Below are 17,869 nucleotides of genomic sequence, written 5' to 3'. Positions count from 1 at the left end.
CCATGAAAAACTTCATTAGGTAGCATCATCCCAAGTTATTTTTCCTGCTGACAGATTTTGTAATAGAGATAACATGAATTTATTTGACTAGTAAACCCAGGTAGAATATGTTTTTTATCTGCATTTTATTTAGCATAATTAGTTATATTAATATGATCTCTGTTGTATTTAACATATAATATGTATTATATGTGTATAATATAATTATGTTATAGATTATTATACATAAATTAATTACATATAATCTGCATTATATTAAAAAAATATATATATATCCAAAGACCTACTTTTTTTTAATTACACCAAATTTAAACTAGCTTTTACTTCCCAAAGATTATCCCAGATCATATGAACTTGTAAAAATTAGGGTTAGTTTTGGGGGCACCTGGGTGGCTCAGTTGGTTAAGCATCTGCTTTGGCTCAGGTCATGGTCCCAGGGTCCTGGGATCAAGCCCCGCATTGGGCTCTGGGCTCAGCAGGGAGTCTGCTTCTCTCTCTCCCTTTGCCCCTCCCCCTGCTTGTTCTCTCTCTCTCTCTCTCTCTCTCTCTCTCTCAAATAAATAAAATCTTAAAAAAAATATTTGGGTTAGTTTCAGTATTTTTGAGTTTTAAGAATATTTAATTCATAAGTGCTTATTTTTAAGCCAGTTAAATAGAGTTCTTTTACAAATTAATTTTGGCAGTACCATCTGGAAGATTGAGAGAAGAAAATCACATATATAACATATCCATAGACATGCATAAACATGCAGACAGACACAGAGACCTATAGCTTCAATTCCAGCATTCTCGTCATGAATCAGGTACAATATAAAACTCACTAGTGTGTAAATAACAGCTGAATCCAGATTGGCAGACAGAATAAGTTAAGGTTGCCTGCTCCAGTGGCTAAAGCTTTTTACTAATACCTGTGGAGAAGACTTTGAAGATTTGTATTTGTCCTTAACAAATAATCTTTAAGGAGGCTGTGGACTAGAATTTGGGCAAAAGAGCTTTTTATAGCATTTTGTGTTTTAAAAGGCCTCTTTCCCCTCTTTTTTTCCTTTAGTCTCAGGCAATCATGGGCAGAGTTTTAGTTACCTCCTGGGGTGTTTACTTTTCAAAGACATTGAAGGATTTACATCTTCAAGGGACAGAGAAAGGATGTAAGTTTTCTCCTAGGAGTTCTAGGGCTTTTTCGATGGTTTCCAAGGTCACAATAAAATGTAGTAGTGCCACTCTGTAATTGGGGGAGTGCCTTGTAAAAGTAATTCTCTGGACTCAAGGTCAAATGAGTCCTCTTCAGGTTGGAAGGGGTTATTTGGATCACTGTGGTCATGGAAATGATGTACCCATTGTACTGTGGGAATTTTGTGCAGCAGGAGATGGGCTTTCTTCCTTCTTCCTCTTCCTTAGCAGTGATCACTGCGATGGAAGGATGAGTACAGTGCCAGGTAGTGTATATCCAGGTGAGGAGAGGGAGGGCTCTGGTATGAGTATCAGTGGCTTTAGCAACTGTTGTCTTCCCAATTCCCTCTTCCTCCTCAGGAGAGGCCTCGATAACCCCGTCTGCTCTTCCCTTGGCAGCAGGAACACCTTGTGAGGTGTGCTTGTAGTTATGCCCCTGTGCGGTAGAAAGCTGAGGGGGCTTAGAAAATGTGCTATCTCAGAAGGAATGAGCATTATAGTCCAGATGGATCTTTAAGAAAGTTATGGATTTTAGGGTCTTTAGAGATAGCAGCCAGTTGATGCGTTTTAGCTGCCATGAGTAACAATTAAGAGCCTGATCCAGACAACCAAGAAAACCTGCAATAACAAATTAGTTCCCTTCTCTCCTGCCTGCTGCATAAAATATTTAAGGAAGGTTTGAATTTCAGTTAAGGTATAGATTTTGATCTCAATTTCTACTTCTTGTTTTTATCCTGTTACCTGAATCTTACTTGAAAATTGTTGTTACCAGAAAATTTTGGAAGACATCACTGTCAGCCCTCTTCGTAGGTGGCTGCTTTCCTTTTCAGGATGTCTCAGGAGACCTCTCCTGGATTGGAGTCTGCCTTCAGTAGCATGATATACACGGGGTCTTGGGAAAAGTCCCTAGGCCTCTGGAGCATAAACCAGAGCCTTGGCATTTTTGTATGCATAATTGAGTAACACCTAGGAAGCACCCATGGGGTTTTACATTTATCAAGGAGCTGGTGTGCCTCTCAGGGTTCTTAAGATTGTTCAGGACATTTACATTTGTCCATTAATTTTTTAGCTATACCACACCAGGGATTGGACCCATAGTATCCTGTTGGGTCAGGGGACAAGTAGCAATGGTAGTGAGTGAAGTGGTGATACAGACTGTAGGCCTCTGCTGTACGTTCCCTCCATGGTGCCATTGGCTTCCACTTGCAAGGCTATTTCTCACTTCTGGGTTAGGACATGTGATTTGGGCACAACCCACTTGATTCAGTGGTTGCAAGTGGAAATTTCCCATTCTCCTCACCTAAGGAATCATTTCTATCTACCTTTGGCCCAGAACCCTCCTTGGCAGTGGCAGTAGCCTTGCAGTCTAGTCCACCCTGCCTTGCTCTCCTTGGCTTTGGAGGTCCCTTATACACATTGATAGTCAATTAAGACCTTTATAATTAGTAGTCTGATCATCTCATTAGATCATATGGCCTTGATCATGCTGCTCTGGGGAGATTCTTGAATTATTATGGCGGCTGTGACCTTTTAGGTTGGATATTGCAGGCAACACATGACAGGCAATGTGTGAAAGCACATAGCAGCATGGCAGACCCCCAGCTAAAGGTGCTCCTTTCTCAGATGGTGAGTTTGGCAGTTAGTAGAGAGGTTGCAGGTGAAGACATTCCCCTTGGTTAATTCAAGGGCAATCATGCAGTCCTGCCAACTATGCCAATTGTTGTGTGTTGATCTCAGCCTTTCGATAACCAGTCTTGTGCCTAGACCAGCCCTTGTGGTTCTTATTACGATTGCAAGATGCCCTTCAGCAATAACCATCAGGAAACTGAAAAAAATAAAGATTTATTACTTATGGGACCTGGGTATTACACAGCACACATGGTGGAGGTGAGGGAGTGGGGAAGAGTGTGTGTGTGCGTGCGAGCATGATAACGCACATGGGCCTGAGGTTCTGCTTTTATTGGGGTTGAGGTGGGAGCCTAGGGTTTCACAAGCTCACTGTTGGTGAATTTAAAACATTAAGAGCGGGAATTTAAAGCATGGGAAGAGGAAGAATAACAAGTGGGCCAAATGGTCAGTTATAGAAATCAACCAAGATTTCTAAAACAGAGGAGCTTCCCTGTGGGAAGGTGGCCTGGCCCTTTATTAAGTTATGTGGCTGGCATTCCGTTTATTTGAGATAGCCATCTTTGAAGTAGATGCCTCTTTGAAGTGGTTGCCTTGGCAATGAAAGCTTCAGTCAGGCACTTATATTAAAATAAGAAAAAATACCCCAATTGTCAAGGTTTATACTACATATTCAAAGGATAGAAGTAAGAATAAAGTTAGATAGGGGTGCCTGGGTGGCTCAGTCAATTAAGTGTCTGACTCTTGGTTTCAGCTCAGGTCATGATCTCAGCCCCGTGTCAGGGTCTGGGCTCAGTGCAGAGGCTGCTTGAGATTCCCTCTCCTCCCTCTGCCCCTCCCGGAGCTCTTGTACATGCTCTTCCTCTCTCTCTCTCTCTCTCTCTCTCTCTCTCTCTCTCTCTCTCTATCTCTCTCTCAAAAAAAAAAAAGTTAGATCTAGAAGACTATTTTCATGAAAAATTAAATATAACATGCAATGTAATTTTTCTGGATTTGGGAATTCATTCTTACAAGCATTGTTGGGCTTAAAAGAGATTAGGAGTAAATTGTGTCAATTCATATCTGATAATTAAGTTTAGATATAACCTGATTTATCAAGTCTTTTCTGTTAAAATGGGAATTAAAAAAATATACTCTTCGTAATCAGAGTATTTCAGCTAAGATCTACCTTTTTGTGAATAGTTTTTGAAATGTCAGAACATTATCTAGAACTGTTTATTATAAATAAAGGTTTAAGAATGATTATTTGTAGAAAGGGCATTAGCAGGCTCATGAAGTAATCTGATAGGTAACTGCCAACATATTTTACCGTTTTTTGTTGGGTTAGCCGTTTAAAGATCGCTGTGAGTGGTTCTATGAACATTTGCATTCAGGACAGCCAGATTCCGACATGGTGCACAGGCCAGTGAATGAAAATGATATCCTGCTGGTTCACAGAGGTATGTCTAAGAAACTGATGTGTGTGAGGCCCCAAATAGTAGTTACTGTAAGTTTTCATACATGAAATTAACCAATGCTGTATATTTAGATTCTATTTTCAGGAGTAGCTGTGAAGTTGTGTCAAGAGCAAATTGTGCAAAGCTGAAGCAAGGAATTGCTGTCCGGTTCCACGGAGAAGAAGGCATGGTGGGCATAAAGATCAGTGCTGGGCGCCACCCGGTGTGAAAGATGGGGATGCAGTGGGATGCAGTGTGCTGCATAACCGATAATGGAAGACATCTGAAATGATTTTAATTTGTTATTACTCAGAAAAAATTTTCCCATGTATTTCTGTTGATGCTTAATTTTATTTTCTTGAACTCAGGGTCAAGGTGTTGTGCGTGAGTGGTTCGATATTCTGTCTAATGAGATCGTCAATCCTGATTATGCATTGTTCACCCAGTCAGCTGATGGTAAGTTGTACAGTCTACAGGACTTTCTCTGTGGCTCTCATAGTTTCCAACTACAGCAGTGCATTTTATCCTTTGATTCCCACAGTAATCGTGTGAGCTAGGTGTGGCATAGTCCCATTTCCTAGAAAAGAAAGTTGAAATTCAGAGGTTTGTTAACACAGTTAATGAGTGGTAGGATCATGAGTGGAACCTGATTCAGTCTAGCATTTTTTCCTCTAGATAGTTGGTTCTCAGATATTTGTCTCAAGGGCCAGTGCTGACTCCACGAAGTTTTCATCAGTCCTTTGTAAAATAAAACTAAATTTATACAGTCTTAAACATTGTCCTTAGACTACTTTTTTGAGGTAAAATTTCCTTTTGTGAAGTAATGCTAGTAGATGGACTTAGAAAAACACTTATTTGGAAAAATTAAAATTTGCTAACCCTTTCTGAGTTTCCAAGTCTTAAAATTTATTGGTCATATAAAAAACAGTCTAGAAATCATGGTGTTAAATCTTAAGTTATAATCTATTTATAGTAACTTAGTTTTCAGTCCTTTTAAAAGATTAAAACCTAAAAAGCTCTTATTATCTTTTAATACAAATAAACTATTTGTTGAAATGGTCCTTTGGACCTGCACAATTCAGATTTGATATTGTAGGCTGAATGGAAATGGTTACCGCCTCATCTGTGTGAAGAATACTTGACAGTTCTCTAACTTAAGAAAGACATACAAGTGAAGGCGGGATTTCAGTTTTTAAATGCTTTACACAGTTGCTTTTATTTCCTGAAGATCTCTTCTTTCCCAGTGTTTAATTTTTTTTTTTTTTTAACAAGGAGAGAGTGCATCATTAATTGTACTTTCTGATTATCTCCAACCAAACCGGCAGACAGATCTCCATTGAATAAGAAGGATGACTTTAGGAGAGAGTCAAGGGGGTGGTGGGCTGCAGGGATGCTAGGGAGCTGTAGGTATTCACCTTTGTATTCACACATGGTGTCTTTGAAGTTACTTAGGGATATGTGACTCTCTGCTTTAATTTATAACTTCTGATTTTTTTGCTCTGAGGTGAATTTGGTGTCTTTGTTGTTTTTATGACAAGTTTGATGAGGTGCTGGGTTTAGTTAGGCCTAATCTTTGAAGCAAGATTTAGCATTAGAGCATATATGTTAGATTTATTTCATTTCTTTATAGTCCATTATTCTATGTCTGTTTAGTTTCATCCCTGAAAAACAGATGTAATGTGGAATTATGAGTCAAGGTAATTCCTCACACTATGAATATATTAGTAGAGCATATGCTAAAGCATAGAGCTCATAAAGATTGTGATTTGTCCTTTTTGTAAGCCTTCTCTTTGGGATTACAGTATTTATAAATTAAAATCTTGGTGAAATATTTCCTTGTTCTTATGTTTAATTGACACGAAGGGAATTACATTAAAATTTTGAATTAAAAATTCCTGAATGTGGGAAATGTCTGGGTAGTCCTCATGTCTATAATGATTTCTTTAAAACTTGCTTTCTAATTAAATTAAGATGCTTGCTGTAGAGTTTGGCCTTTGGTCTTACACTGGAGGTGAGTCCTGGCTCTGTTCCTCTTGTCATCATCTTGGGCCAATAAGTGTAACCTTTCTGGACCTCAGTTTCTCCATTTGAAAATGGTGATAATGTATGTTTTGTAATGTGGTGAGAGAGAAATCAGTTAGCCGTTATGTAAAAAATGCTTTGCCTGGTGCCTAAGAAATATAGAAAGTAGAAATAATTATTAGAAGCTATTATTATGTGGAAAATGATATTTTCTTGTTCACTAAGATTTTTCTGAGGTGATGAAAATAGCTGTGTCACAGTTACATTTATTTTGAACTTTGACAGAACCTAAACTTTGTGTTCTGTTTTAAGTAGTTTTCAAATTAAAAACTATTATTTCTCCTGAATATTTTTTTCCCTATTTGTTTCCTTATTTATTTTTTGTTTTTAATTTCTCCTTATTTGTTCTTTTTAATAACCTAGATTTCCCAGAAAGTACTTAGCAAAGGAATGATAAATTACAGACCTAGGGGTGGAAAGTTGAGTCATCAAAAATCTTTGCTGATTGATTCATCAGTAACCCTAAGCATTCACTATTTTATTTTATTATTATTTTTTAAAGATGTTATTTATTTGAGAGAGAGCGAGCATGTGCACACACGTGGGGAGAGGGGCAGAGAGAGAGGGAGAAGCAGACTCCCCACTGAGCAGGGAGCCTGATGCGGGGCTTGATCCCAGGACCCTGAGGTCATGACCTGAGCCAAAGGCAGACGCTTAACCGACTGAGCTACCTAGGCGCCCTAAACATTCACTATTTTAATAGGTAAAAATATTTGTGACTATTCTTAGATTATTTATATCTTTGGAATTATCGTTAATGTTAGTCTTTGAAGTTTTTCTTCATCTCACAAAACTTTTCTTTGACTTTTAATACCCAGTCTTACCCATGACTGGGAATTATTCTCAAAAGGTACTTGACAGTGAATGACTAGCTTCATGTAGCCCTTTTAAGTCGTTCAACCATAAGCTTCCACTGTTGTACCTTATATCTAAGTAAACTGGTCATGGCAGTGTAGTTTAGTGCCAGGAGCGAGAAATCAAAGACCCTCAATGAACAAAATGAATCATTGTCAAAATATGTATACGAAATGATCAAACATCTCATTTTCCCAAACTTTCTACTTTTCCTTTATTTTATTTTTGGATCCTATTTCATTAGATTTAGCAGTTTATTCTTTCTTTTAGTGTAAGTGCCTAGAAGAGTAGTAAATAGCATGAGCTCATTAAATATTTGTTGAAAGAATGACAGTTGTCTTCGGAGTTCGTGATCATCACAGAACAGTACAAAAAGAGTTCTTTTATAAAGTTGAAGTCTTGGTATTAGGTTTTTCCATTGCACTAGATTTTTTTTTAGACTTTTGTTTTCATTGTGATCAAATATATAACATAATATTTACTATTTTTAACCACTTTAAAGTGTACAATTCACTGGCATTAAATACATTGACAGTGTTGTGTAACCATCACCACTATTTCCAGACCTTTTTTCATATAAGTGAAATCATACTAGGTTTTGACAGTAATTGGTAACTATTGCTTTTGCCATTTTTACTTTTATACCTCAGTGGTACTTAATGAAAGTTGATTATTTGTGAGGCACCTAGGTGGCCAGTTCGTTAAGTGTCCAGACTCTTGGTTTTAGCTCAGGTCATGATCTCAGGTTGTGAGATTGAGCCCTGAGTTGGCCTCTACTAGGCTCAAGGGGGGGGGGTCTGTTGGAGATTCTTTCTCTCCCTCTGCCCCTCCCCCTGCTTGCACACGCACTCTTTCTCTCTCTCTCAGATAAAATCTTAAGAAAAATAAAGTTGATTATTTGTTGTGAGGAATAATTGGTTGACTTGTGGATTTAGGTGATTTTCTGATAATTGTTAAAAGGCATCAAGTTCATCACTTAACAGTTGTACATTTAAAATTTTGGTTATTCTCTTGTAGTGCTCTATTCCATAAGGAGCAAAAAGTAGTGAAAATCTGTACTGGGCATGTATAGATGAATGAAACAATGCCTGTCCTAATTCACAGCCTAGTATTTCTACATTGCTGAGGAAAACATGTTATGTATATTATCTTTTAATATATTATTTCCAGAATCTCTTTGACACATCTTCCAACTACTTTCAGTTAAAAGTAATTTTCTCTCCGCAAAGACTTACTCTCATAAGTATGTGTGAATTAATGATTATATTTTGACAATTCCATTGTCTTATATATTTCACAAAGAACATTCTGGTGAAAGTTTATACATAATGTAACCTTGGTTTTGCTGAAGTTGTATATGAACAGTTGTACATTTAAAATTTTAGTTATTCTCTTGTAGTGCTCTATTCCATAAGGAGCAAAAAGAGTGAAAATTTCAAATTCAGTTTCTTCATTGAAATGATCTTTCTTCTGCATCTAGATTCTTAGAAATAAATTATTTTGTATTTATTTTAATAGGAACAACTTTTCAGCCTAATAGCAACTCCTATGTAAATCCCGATCACTTGAACTATTTCCGGTTTGCTGGACAGATCTTGGGATTAGCTTTGAACCACAGGCAGCTTGTCAACATTTACTTCACAAGATCATTCTATAAGCACATTCTTGGTATGGCTCTGTTGTTATTTCCAGAGGCACTTATTTGAAGTGTTTTTCTTAGAATCTTTAGGAAAAACTAAATAGATAAGTGGAGGCATTTTGATTGAGGTAATTTTTATTTCAGTTGGAAACTATGTAAGGCATTTGGGAGCCTATGAGGTAGAGAAAAAAAAATTATGTTTTTGCTAAAAAAATTAACATTTTAGTGTGTAATGTTTATGCTAAGAGTGCATTTTAATATGAATATACCTAAGTTAATTGGCACTTTTTGAAGTATATAATAATTTTTCTGTATAGCTATTTCAAAGAAAGATTACATTATAAAAATGTGGAAAAAACCCCACAAGTTTAAATTAACAAACTTCCAAATCCAGGAATTGGCCTCCACTTAAATCATGCTGTGAATTGGATTATATTTTGCAGTTTTATGGAATATCTGTAGAGGGCAGTATTTTACCATTAAACAAACAAGGAAAGGCAGAGACATTTAGAATATAACTGCTATGTGTTTGCATTTTTAGGTATTCCTGTAAATTACCAAGATGTGGCATCCATTGATCCAGAATATGCCAAAAATTTGCAGTGGATTTTAGATAATGACATTAGTGATCTGGGTCTAGAGCTAACCTTTTCTGTTGAAACTGATGTGTTTGGAGCAATGGAAGAGGTGCCTTTGAAACCTGGGGGTGGAAGTATTCTTGTGACACAAAATAATAAAGTGAGTATTTGAATATTTATCTTAGCCATTGTTTGTAACTTGGCCCTGATAGTTTGCTGATTACTGTAGCCTCCTGACACTAGCTAGAAAAACTTGTGCTGTTACAGAGTTTCGTAACATTTTGTGACAGATGAAATACTTAAGTTAACTAAAACATCAAATATCAAACTTTTGAGTTAGAAAGGATCATTTCACTGTTGTGTAGATAGCTGAGGCAGTTCCTGAAGCAGCCTAGAGCACAATTCAGTCGATTGTATAAATTGGGCATCTCTTTATTGAAAAATTAGATTAGATGTAGAAGTTTACATCAAAATCATATTTGCGTTAGTCACTGTTTCATGTTTTTGAAGTACGATGTTAAGAGTTCCAGTAGAGAAAAGAAGAATTTCCTGTGTTAAACTTTGTACATGCTTTTGGGATCCAGTAAATCTGTTAGATCTCTGAACTTGATTTTTTTTTTTTTTAAGCTTTATAACTTGGTTCTTTTTATTTATTGTTCTATCTTCTGTTTGTGAATTTTTTTCCAGTTTTATTGAGAAATAATTGACGTACAGCTGCACATATTAGTTTTAAATTTTGGCATATGTTTTCTGTTGAAAAATAGGTTAATATATAATTCAGTTTTATGTCATATTTTGATATGTAGGAAATTGGGAGTCAGGTGTGGGATTTGGTGTGGGAACTCCACTTCTGTCATTTACCAGTAGCAACTTCTGGTTAAACAAGACTAACCTCTTTTTCCTTTCCATTAGTTGTATTATAATTCCAAGACAGCTTCAGAAGCAACTAACTTTAAGGAATAATGTCCGTTGATTTAGTAAAATACAGTTTTTTTGTTTTTTTTTTTAAGACCAGGAGACTTGGCTGCATTTTAACCTCTTTGAGCCTCAGTTTTCTATTCTGTAGAATTGGGATAATAATAGCTCCCATACAGGATCATTACTAGGATTTTGCAGACTGAAAACCACAACATGAAAGTTAGTTCTTATCGGCTAGTGCTCTAAAAAAAAGAAGCTCTTAGTTTGAGATATGTACAGGGTATTGGAAAGTTATATTATGCTATATAGTTTTACTTTTTGCAACTTCTAGATACTATACATATAAAAAAATGAAGTTTAATTTTTGAAAATAAGATCAGAAGCTAAGTTTTTGCACATATATACTTAGATGTTTTTTAGTTTGCCCTCTCATTTTACACATGAGGACAATGAAGCCTAAAGAATTGATGGTAAATCTGGGGCCAAAACCCAGGTCTCCTAGTTTCAGGTCTCATGTTCTTCCTTCACAAAATTAATCATGTTAAGGAAGATCTTACTTGATTTTTAATACAGAGTCATGTTAAGCTCTAGAAGATGAAAAAAGTAAAATGCTTTATTTTTAAAATATGTATTAAGCTTGCCAGTGAATGAAAATACTTTTTAAAATATTCTAATTATTAGATTGTGTATCCTATAGTGCATTTATTATTTTACACTGGAGACCTATTCTCAATTAAGGGTAATGAAGTTATAGAGTTTTTTTTTTATAAGAAAGTGATTGTTTTTCACCAGAGAAACTCAAACATGATTGTTATCTGTGAATGCTGTGGTGAGTGGACTTGTCACTCTCTCGGATAGGTTTTCTATGACAAGGGGAAAGACCCATGAACAACTGCATGATGTGTGGTTATGTTTGTACTTCTATCTCCTAATGCTCTCCCTCCCATTATTACGTGGTTTTTGTGTAGATTTTTAAAAAGACATATTTTATTAGTTCTTTGGCATTTGTCTTTCAGTGAAATCTAGAAAGAAGGAAGATAGTAAATAATATCAAGAGTATACACGCATTGAGGGTGGACCTTTCATTGTGAGTCCAGTTTGAGACTGGAATACTTACTGTTGTAATATTAAAGAGCCTGAAACTTTTGCTTCTAAGTTAAATACATTTTTATTTAACTATAGTAACTAATTGTTTGGTTGATTATAGGCTGAACCTTTTTTTTTAATGATTAGTTTTGGGTAATAAAAGCAGGATCTCGATCACTAATATGTTAATTCTCCTCAGCTTTCATTTTTGTGATGTAAACATTTTTCAGAATAATTTTCTAGTATTACCAGAAAGAGTCGAGTATAATTGTTTTTTTTTTTGAGTCAAGTATAATTGTATATCAAATTGTTGATGTTTAAACATTTAATGCTCACTCAGTAAGCAACCTGATTAATTTTTTAAAATTAAAAATCTTTAGAAACATACCTGCATCTTAAATTGATCACTTGCTTTAAGATTGTTATTCAATTTACAAGTAAAATTTTCAATTTTTAGAGATTTTTGTTATATTTTAACATACATTTCTTTCATGAACTTTTTTGTTACGTTAAGGTTAGCCATTTACTTACTTATCTCTATAGGTATAAAGTTATAATTGTCACATTTGGAGTTCAACTTCAAAATCTGTAAGCATGTTGAAGCTTAAATGAGTTACCAAGCTTGTTAGTACGAGAAAATCTGTGTAAGCTGATCTCCACATGGGGGAGTCATTTATTCCGAATTTTTATGGAAAGGCTTTGGTCTCCCATCCAAGGCTTTGGTAATTATAGAGGGAAATCAAATAGATGAAAATACCTTTGTTTAAAAAGGAGTACATTAAATAAACACAAATGATGTAGGCAGAAGAATATATGTACATTCCACATTTGAAATATAATGCTCTTTTAAATTTAATATTATTATCAATTTGTTTTAAAATCTTAAAAAATAATAAAACTAAACTCTGGTTTCACTTTTGAAAATGACTGAATTGCCAGGAGCTGAGCATTTACATTTAAATAGTATTTTCATCTTCCTTTAAAAGTTTTGCTTTTACTTTTCACTTTTTTTTTCTTTAAAGGTTTTATATATTTATTTGTCAGACAGAGAGAGAGAGAGAGAGAGAGAGAGAGAGAACACAAGCAGGGAAAGTGGCAGGCAGAGGGAGAAGCAGGTTCCTCACTGAGTTAGGGAGCCTGATGTGGGACTCGATCCCAGGTACCTGGGATCATGACCTGAGCTGAAGGCAGATGCTTAACGGAGCCACCCAGGCATCCCCTCTTTTTTTATTCTTGACCGAAAGCTGGAATCATGGACCATAAAATTTGAGTTAGAAGTGACAGATTTTCTTATATCTTCAGTTCTATCTCCTAGAACTGAAGAGTAAGCTACATGAGCCTTAAATGCTAACACTTTTACAGTACTAATCATGAAGTTCATTCAGGCTGGGAGGGAAAGAGCAGTGGGTAAGACAGGATATCACGGAATGGAGGAGGTGGTATGGAAGCTGAATTATAGAGGAGAAGCATTAAGTGGTCAGATAGGAGTAAGGAGGGGGAAAAGGAAATGTTCTGGGCTTAGAGGAAGTTAAGGATGACAGAGCATGATGTGTTCAGGGAACCACAGGTATATCAGAGTTGTAGATCTTAGCTTGCAAAGAAATGAGTGGTAAAAGATGAGGGGAGTAGACAGGGGCCAAATTCTGAAGGACTGTATCCACAATTAAGAATTTGAAAATTATTCTGAAGACTGTAGGGATGATTGTAGATGTTATAGAGGCAAGTTCCATCAATGGATTCTGTTTCTTAAAAACACACACACAAAAACAAACTCAGCTTGGAGTGTGAAGAATGAATTGAAATGGGGCAACACTGGAGTCAGGGAACTGATAGGTGGTTGTGGTATTGGTCTGGGGAGCATGCATGAGGATTTTATAAGACAAAGGCAGTGAGGGTGGAGAAAATGAGATAGTTTCTTGCCTTTTTGGTATATCTGCTTATTCCTACAAGAGAAACCTGGTTATCCTTTGGAGTTCTCAGTGGAAAAATTTTCATTGACAACTCTTATGTACCAGAGCGGTAATAAGTGGATAAACTCAGGAAAGAAGCTTTTATATTCAAACAGTAAATTGAATTATGTCAATAATAACACCATTTAGACTGTTAATTACTAAAAAAATAACTATTCCAAATTGTTTTACAAATGTGGCCCAGTTTATTCCTCTGCTTAGAGGAGGGGAAAAAAGAAAGTCTTGTTTTCACTAGTAAAAGTTAACTATTATTTAAGTAAATATGGTTTATTTAGATATCTTTCAAGAAATAATGAAAGAAGATTTTCAAGAAGAAAAATAGCTTAAAAATGCATTTATTTTCAATATCACCACCATTTCTCATAAGAAGACATAATTTAGGTTCAAAGCCTGAAGAGAAGTTAAAATTTTAAGGAAGATTTCTGAGAGATGAATATTATTTACTCCACAAATTCAGAAGACTAGAGACTATTAAAACAAAATGTTTCTGTAAATTCTGTAAATGTTTCTGTAAATTCAGTGTTTTTATGTTTTTCGCTTTGCAGTTTCTTTTTTACTTACCTATTTTATATCAGTTACAAGGGTCAGAGGTTAAGCCAGAAAAAAGTTGCTAAGGCTCTTTTTTGTTGCTGTGTTTGTTTCTGTGCTGAAGGTTTCTAATAACGTAACTACTTCACCAGTACAAGTACTAGGATTCTTTAATATGATTAATTCTTCAATTTAATTATTTGGCATCTGGTATTATTTTATGCCTTCAAAGAATAGACAACAAAACTCAGGTGGGAGCAAACATGACTCCTAGGATATGCCATCTGTTAGGGATAAAAGAAGATCCCCTGACCCAAGTTATATCAATCTCTTGTAATAACTTAAAAGAAAATGATAGTTTAGGTTTGGTTTATGTTTAATGTTTAATTGTGCAAGTCTTTATGCCAGTGTTTTGTGGACTGATTGTCATCTGCATATCCACTGTTTCCTTTTTAAAGCATGTAAGATACTTGATGTAGTTATGCAGAGCATAAAGTGTGGGGAGGTGAGTCACTTGGATGCCTGTATGGATAATGGGAATGCAGCCAGTATATTTCTGCACAGTATGAATAGTCAAAAAGTTAGTGTGTAATAATAGTGGATGTTCATAGTAATAATTGTATCATCAAGAAAATGTTAATTTGTGTTATTCTATTTGAGGATGTACAGTGTTTAAGGAAGCAGGGAAACATTTTAGCTCAGTTGGATTTATATTTTCTTCTGTTAAACACAGTTATATTTCAGCTACATGGAAAACTTTATTTTACTAAACATCTCAACAGGATTTGTGATGGCTAGGATTTTATTATTTTTCTGAGAAATGATTTAGACCAAAATTCATCCACATTTAAATTAACTTAATATGAAAATTGGTATTTGAAGGAGCTGATTTCCACAAATTGGTGTACAGTGACTATGGATCAAAGTTATAGAAATAAATGTGGAAAATATTTGGAATATTAGAATAATATTCCATATTAGAAGAATAGAAGGGAACATGTAAGGAAAGATTAATATACTTGTAGAAATTAATTTTTAAAAAAGAATGTGTGAGGAAGTAATAGGAATTAACTGATTGAAAACAGAATGTGTACTACTCTGGTAAATATGGAATGCAATGGCCAATTAAAATTGGTAAAGTGTACTTTGAGCAATTCACAAATATTTTACCTTTTTTTTGAGAGAGAGCACGTATGCACATCTGAATGGTGGGGGAAGGGCGGAGAGGGGCAGAGGCAAAGGGAGAGGGAGAGAGAGAATCTTAAGCACCTGGGCTGAAATCAAGAGTTGGATGCTTAACCAACTGAGCCACACAGGTGCCCCGCAAATCTTTTACTTTTATGCTTTATAATTTAAGGTCTTGAACAATGATTATTGAATAGTACTGTAAGATTCTAAGAGCAAAACCTTTTGGGAAAAAGCTCTTCTTACTAAGGGAAGATAGGGTCTCATATAGCATCTTAAACAGGAGTGAATGAGTGGAGCAGAAAAATTGTAGCAGTTGAGTAAGTTTAGGTAGAGCAGACATAAAGTAAAAGATAATGATGTGCTAATATTGAAATCACTCCTGGTTATCACTTGGAAGTGTGCTATATATATTATTTCTTGGACGTGAAAATCTAGTTTATGTTTCTGTTTGATTGTTTGGCACACATTTTTGTCTCCCTCTCTCTAGTAACTACCTAAATGTAGTAACTGATAATTCCTGTACAGTGGAGAAAAACTTGTGGGTGGTAGGGAGTGTGATTTGGGCGTGGGAGTAGACTGAATAGCAGAGATGACAGCTTTCCCTGTGCTAGATTGCACAAGGGGCTATGTGGAGCTTGGGGAGAACTATGGGGAAGCCACCATGACACTTCTATAGCTTTGACATGGATGGCCATGTGGAATTCATAGCCAGTGGTTATATATAACTTTGTAGCTCAGCACTTGTGGGTTTTTCCCCCCCGATGTAGAGTTAGAAAGTGTTTTGGGGCAGAGCTTCAGATTTAGTGCCCCCTCAAAAAATAAAGGAAGGAACCTAAAATTGGCTTTCTCTACTCTCTTTAGAACATTCATACCTGGGAGGTAAGAACTATATACAGCTTTATACTATATACAACTAAATAAATAAATGTGGAAAATATTTGGAATATTAGAATAATATTCCATATTAGAAGAATAGAAGGGAACATGTAAGGAAAGATTAATATACTTGTAGAAATTAATTTTTAAAAAAGAATGTGTGAGGAAGTAATAGGAATTAACTGATTGAATTAACTAAATATAAATATAAAGAACTATATACAACTAAATATTGCTTTTAAGTCACAAAGTTTCACTTAGATGTAATTTAAAATATATAAATGATAACAATTGATAGAGTTGATTGATAAATATAATAATTGATTCTTGTCTGAGCCAAAATATATGCTTTATTACCAGTTAAATTTTAAGTGACACTATTTTCTGTGATGATGTATTTTAAAATGAAATGTGTAAAAATAGTTTACTTTAATTCAGAATCAAATAACTATGCTTAAGTGACCCATTTTATCAAGTTCTAGGTCTGTATTAAATGCACTTGTTGAATGTATGCATTCATCCGATATTTGTTGAACATTTACAAAGGGCAGCCAGTTTTTTAGGAGCTGGGAATATATACTAGAAAACAAAACAGAGCCCTTGCCTGCAGAGAGGTTACATTCTAATGAGATAGTTCAGTCAGAGACACGAGGAAGCATAGACACTGAGGCCTGAACAAGCTTATGTTTGGGGAATATAGAGAATGAACAAGGGGGAGAGAAGAAAGAAATGATGAGAGAGCAAAGCAAAGGCTGGGTCATTTAGGGCCTTATAATTTGTCTTTTACTTAATTAAGTCAATGTAGAGTTTTTTTGTTTTGCTTTGTTTTAGGGAGGGAGAAAGGTGCTTAAGTAACTGAGCCACCTAGGCACCCCTCACTGTAGGGTTTTGAGCAGGAGTGATGTGATCTGAATTATATATGAAATTGTATGTAAAATATATATCTATATACTTAATATGGAAGAAGCAGTACAGAGACAAAAATGGCAACTGGGACACCACATGTTAACAGTAATCCAGGTGAAGGTGATGATGATGGCTGGGACCAGGGTAGTAGTAGTGGAGATGGTGAGACAGGATCGGATTGAGAATGTTTTTTGGAAGTAGTTCTGATAGCACTCACTGATACAGTGTGTGAGAGAAATCATGGGTGATTGATTCCTAGGATTTTGGCCTAAGTAGTTAGTGATTGGTGGATTATAGGTTTACTGAGCTATTTGAATGATGGTGCCAAATTAATTCTAAACCTTTACCTCTTAAATGAGAAATGATTATATCAACAATATCTTAAGTATGTGAAATTGAAAAAAATCACTTTTTTTTTTTAATAGGCGGAGTATGTTCAGCTCGTTACTGAACTTCGAATGACAAGAGCCATTCAGCCTCAGATCAATGCTTTTTTACAGGGCTTTCATATGTTCATTCCACCTTCCCTCATACAGCTTTTTGATGAATATGAATTGGTAAGGAAAAACATCAGTTCATTTGTGGTTACAAAACAACACAAAACTCCAGTTGCTATAATTCAGAAATAATTTTGGAGTACTATGATAAAATAATGGATAATAAGACATTATGGTTTAATGTTCATATTTAGAGATTTCTTACAAGATGTGTGATTGTGCTTCTCTGCTTAATAACCAGAGTATCAATTCCTTAGTGTGAAATGAAAACAAAAATGGAATACATTTTCAAAGTATTTTACATGGGAGATGTTGAAGGCCAGTCTTCTCAAAAGCAATAATCATATTACAGTTAACCCTTGAACAACACATGTTTGAACTGTGTGGGTTCAAACTTAAACATGGATGTTTTACAGTATAACACTATAAATTTTCTCTCTTCCTTTTGTTTTTTTTTTTTTTAAAGATTTATTGAGAGTGAGAGAGAGCTGCACATGCATGCAAGTTGGGGAGGAAT

At 35.3% G+C, this 17,869-nt stretch overlaps 1 protein-coding gene across 3 annotated transcripts in view; it reads left to right on the top strand.

Moving 5' to 3' along the window:
• HACE1 (HECT domain and ankyrin repeat containing E3 ubiquitin protein ligase 1) overlaps positions 1-17,869 on the top strand; it is a 101,121-nt gene that overhangs the window by 67,425 nt on the left and 15,827 nt on the right. For all 3 annotated transcript variants that reach the window (XM_025863167.2, XM_025863148.2, XM_025863158.2), the window contains 6 exons: positions 4,121-4,232; positions 4,322-4,419; positions 4,598-4,685; positions 8,685-8,834; positions 9,347-9,543; positions 17,281-17,412. In XM_025863167.2, coding sequence (XP_025718952.1) covers positions 4,121-4,232; positions 4,322-4,419; positions 4,598-4,685; positions 8,685-8,834; positions 9,347-9,543; positions 17,281-17,412 — 777 coding nt within the window. The remainder of the gene's footprint in view (positions 1-4,120; positions 4,233-4,321; positions 4,420-4,597; positions 4,686-8,684; positions 8,835-9,346; positions 9,544-17,280; positions 17,413-17,869) is intronic.

This window comes from Callorhinus ursinus, unplaced genomic scaffold (assembly GCF_003265705.2).
Source record: "Callorhinus ursinus isolate GAN/ISIS: 27379988/994484 unplaced genomic scaffold, GSC_fseal_2.0 scaffold6, whole genome shotgun sequence".
NCBI lineage: Eukaryota > Metazoa > Chordata > Mammalia > Carnivora > Otariidae > Callorhinus > Callorhinus ursinus.
Note: the sequence above shows the minus strand (reverse complement) of the source record. Positions and strands in the feature narration are given on the sequence as shown.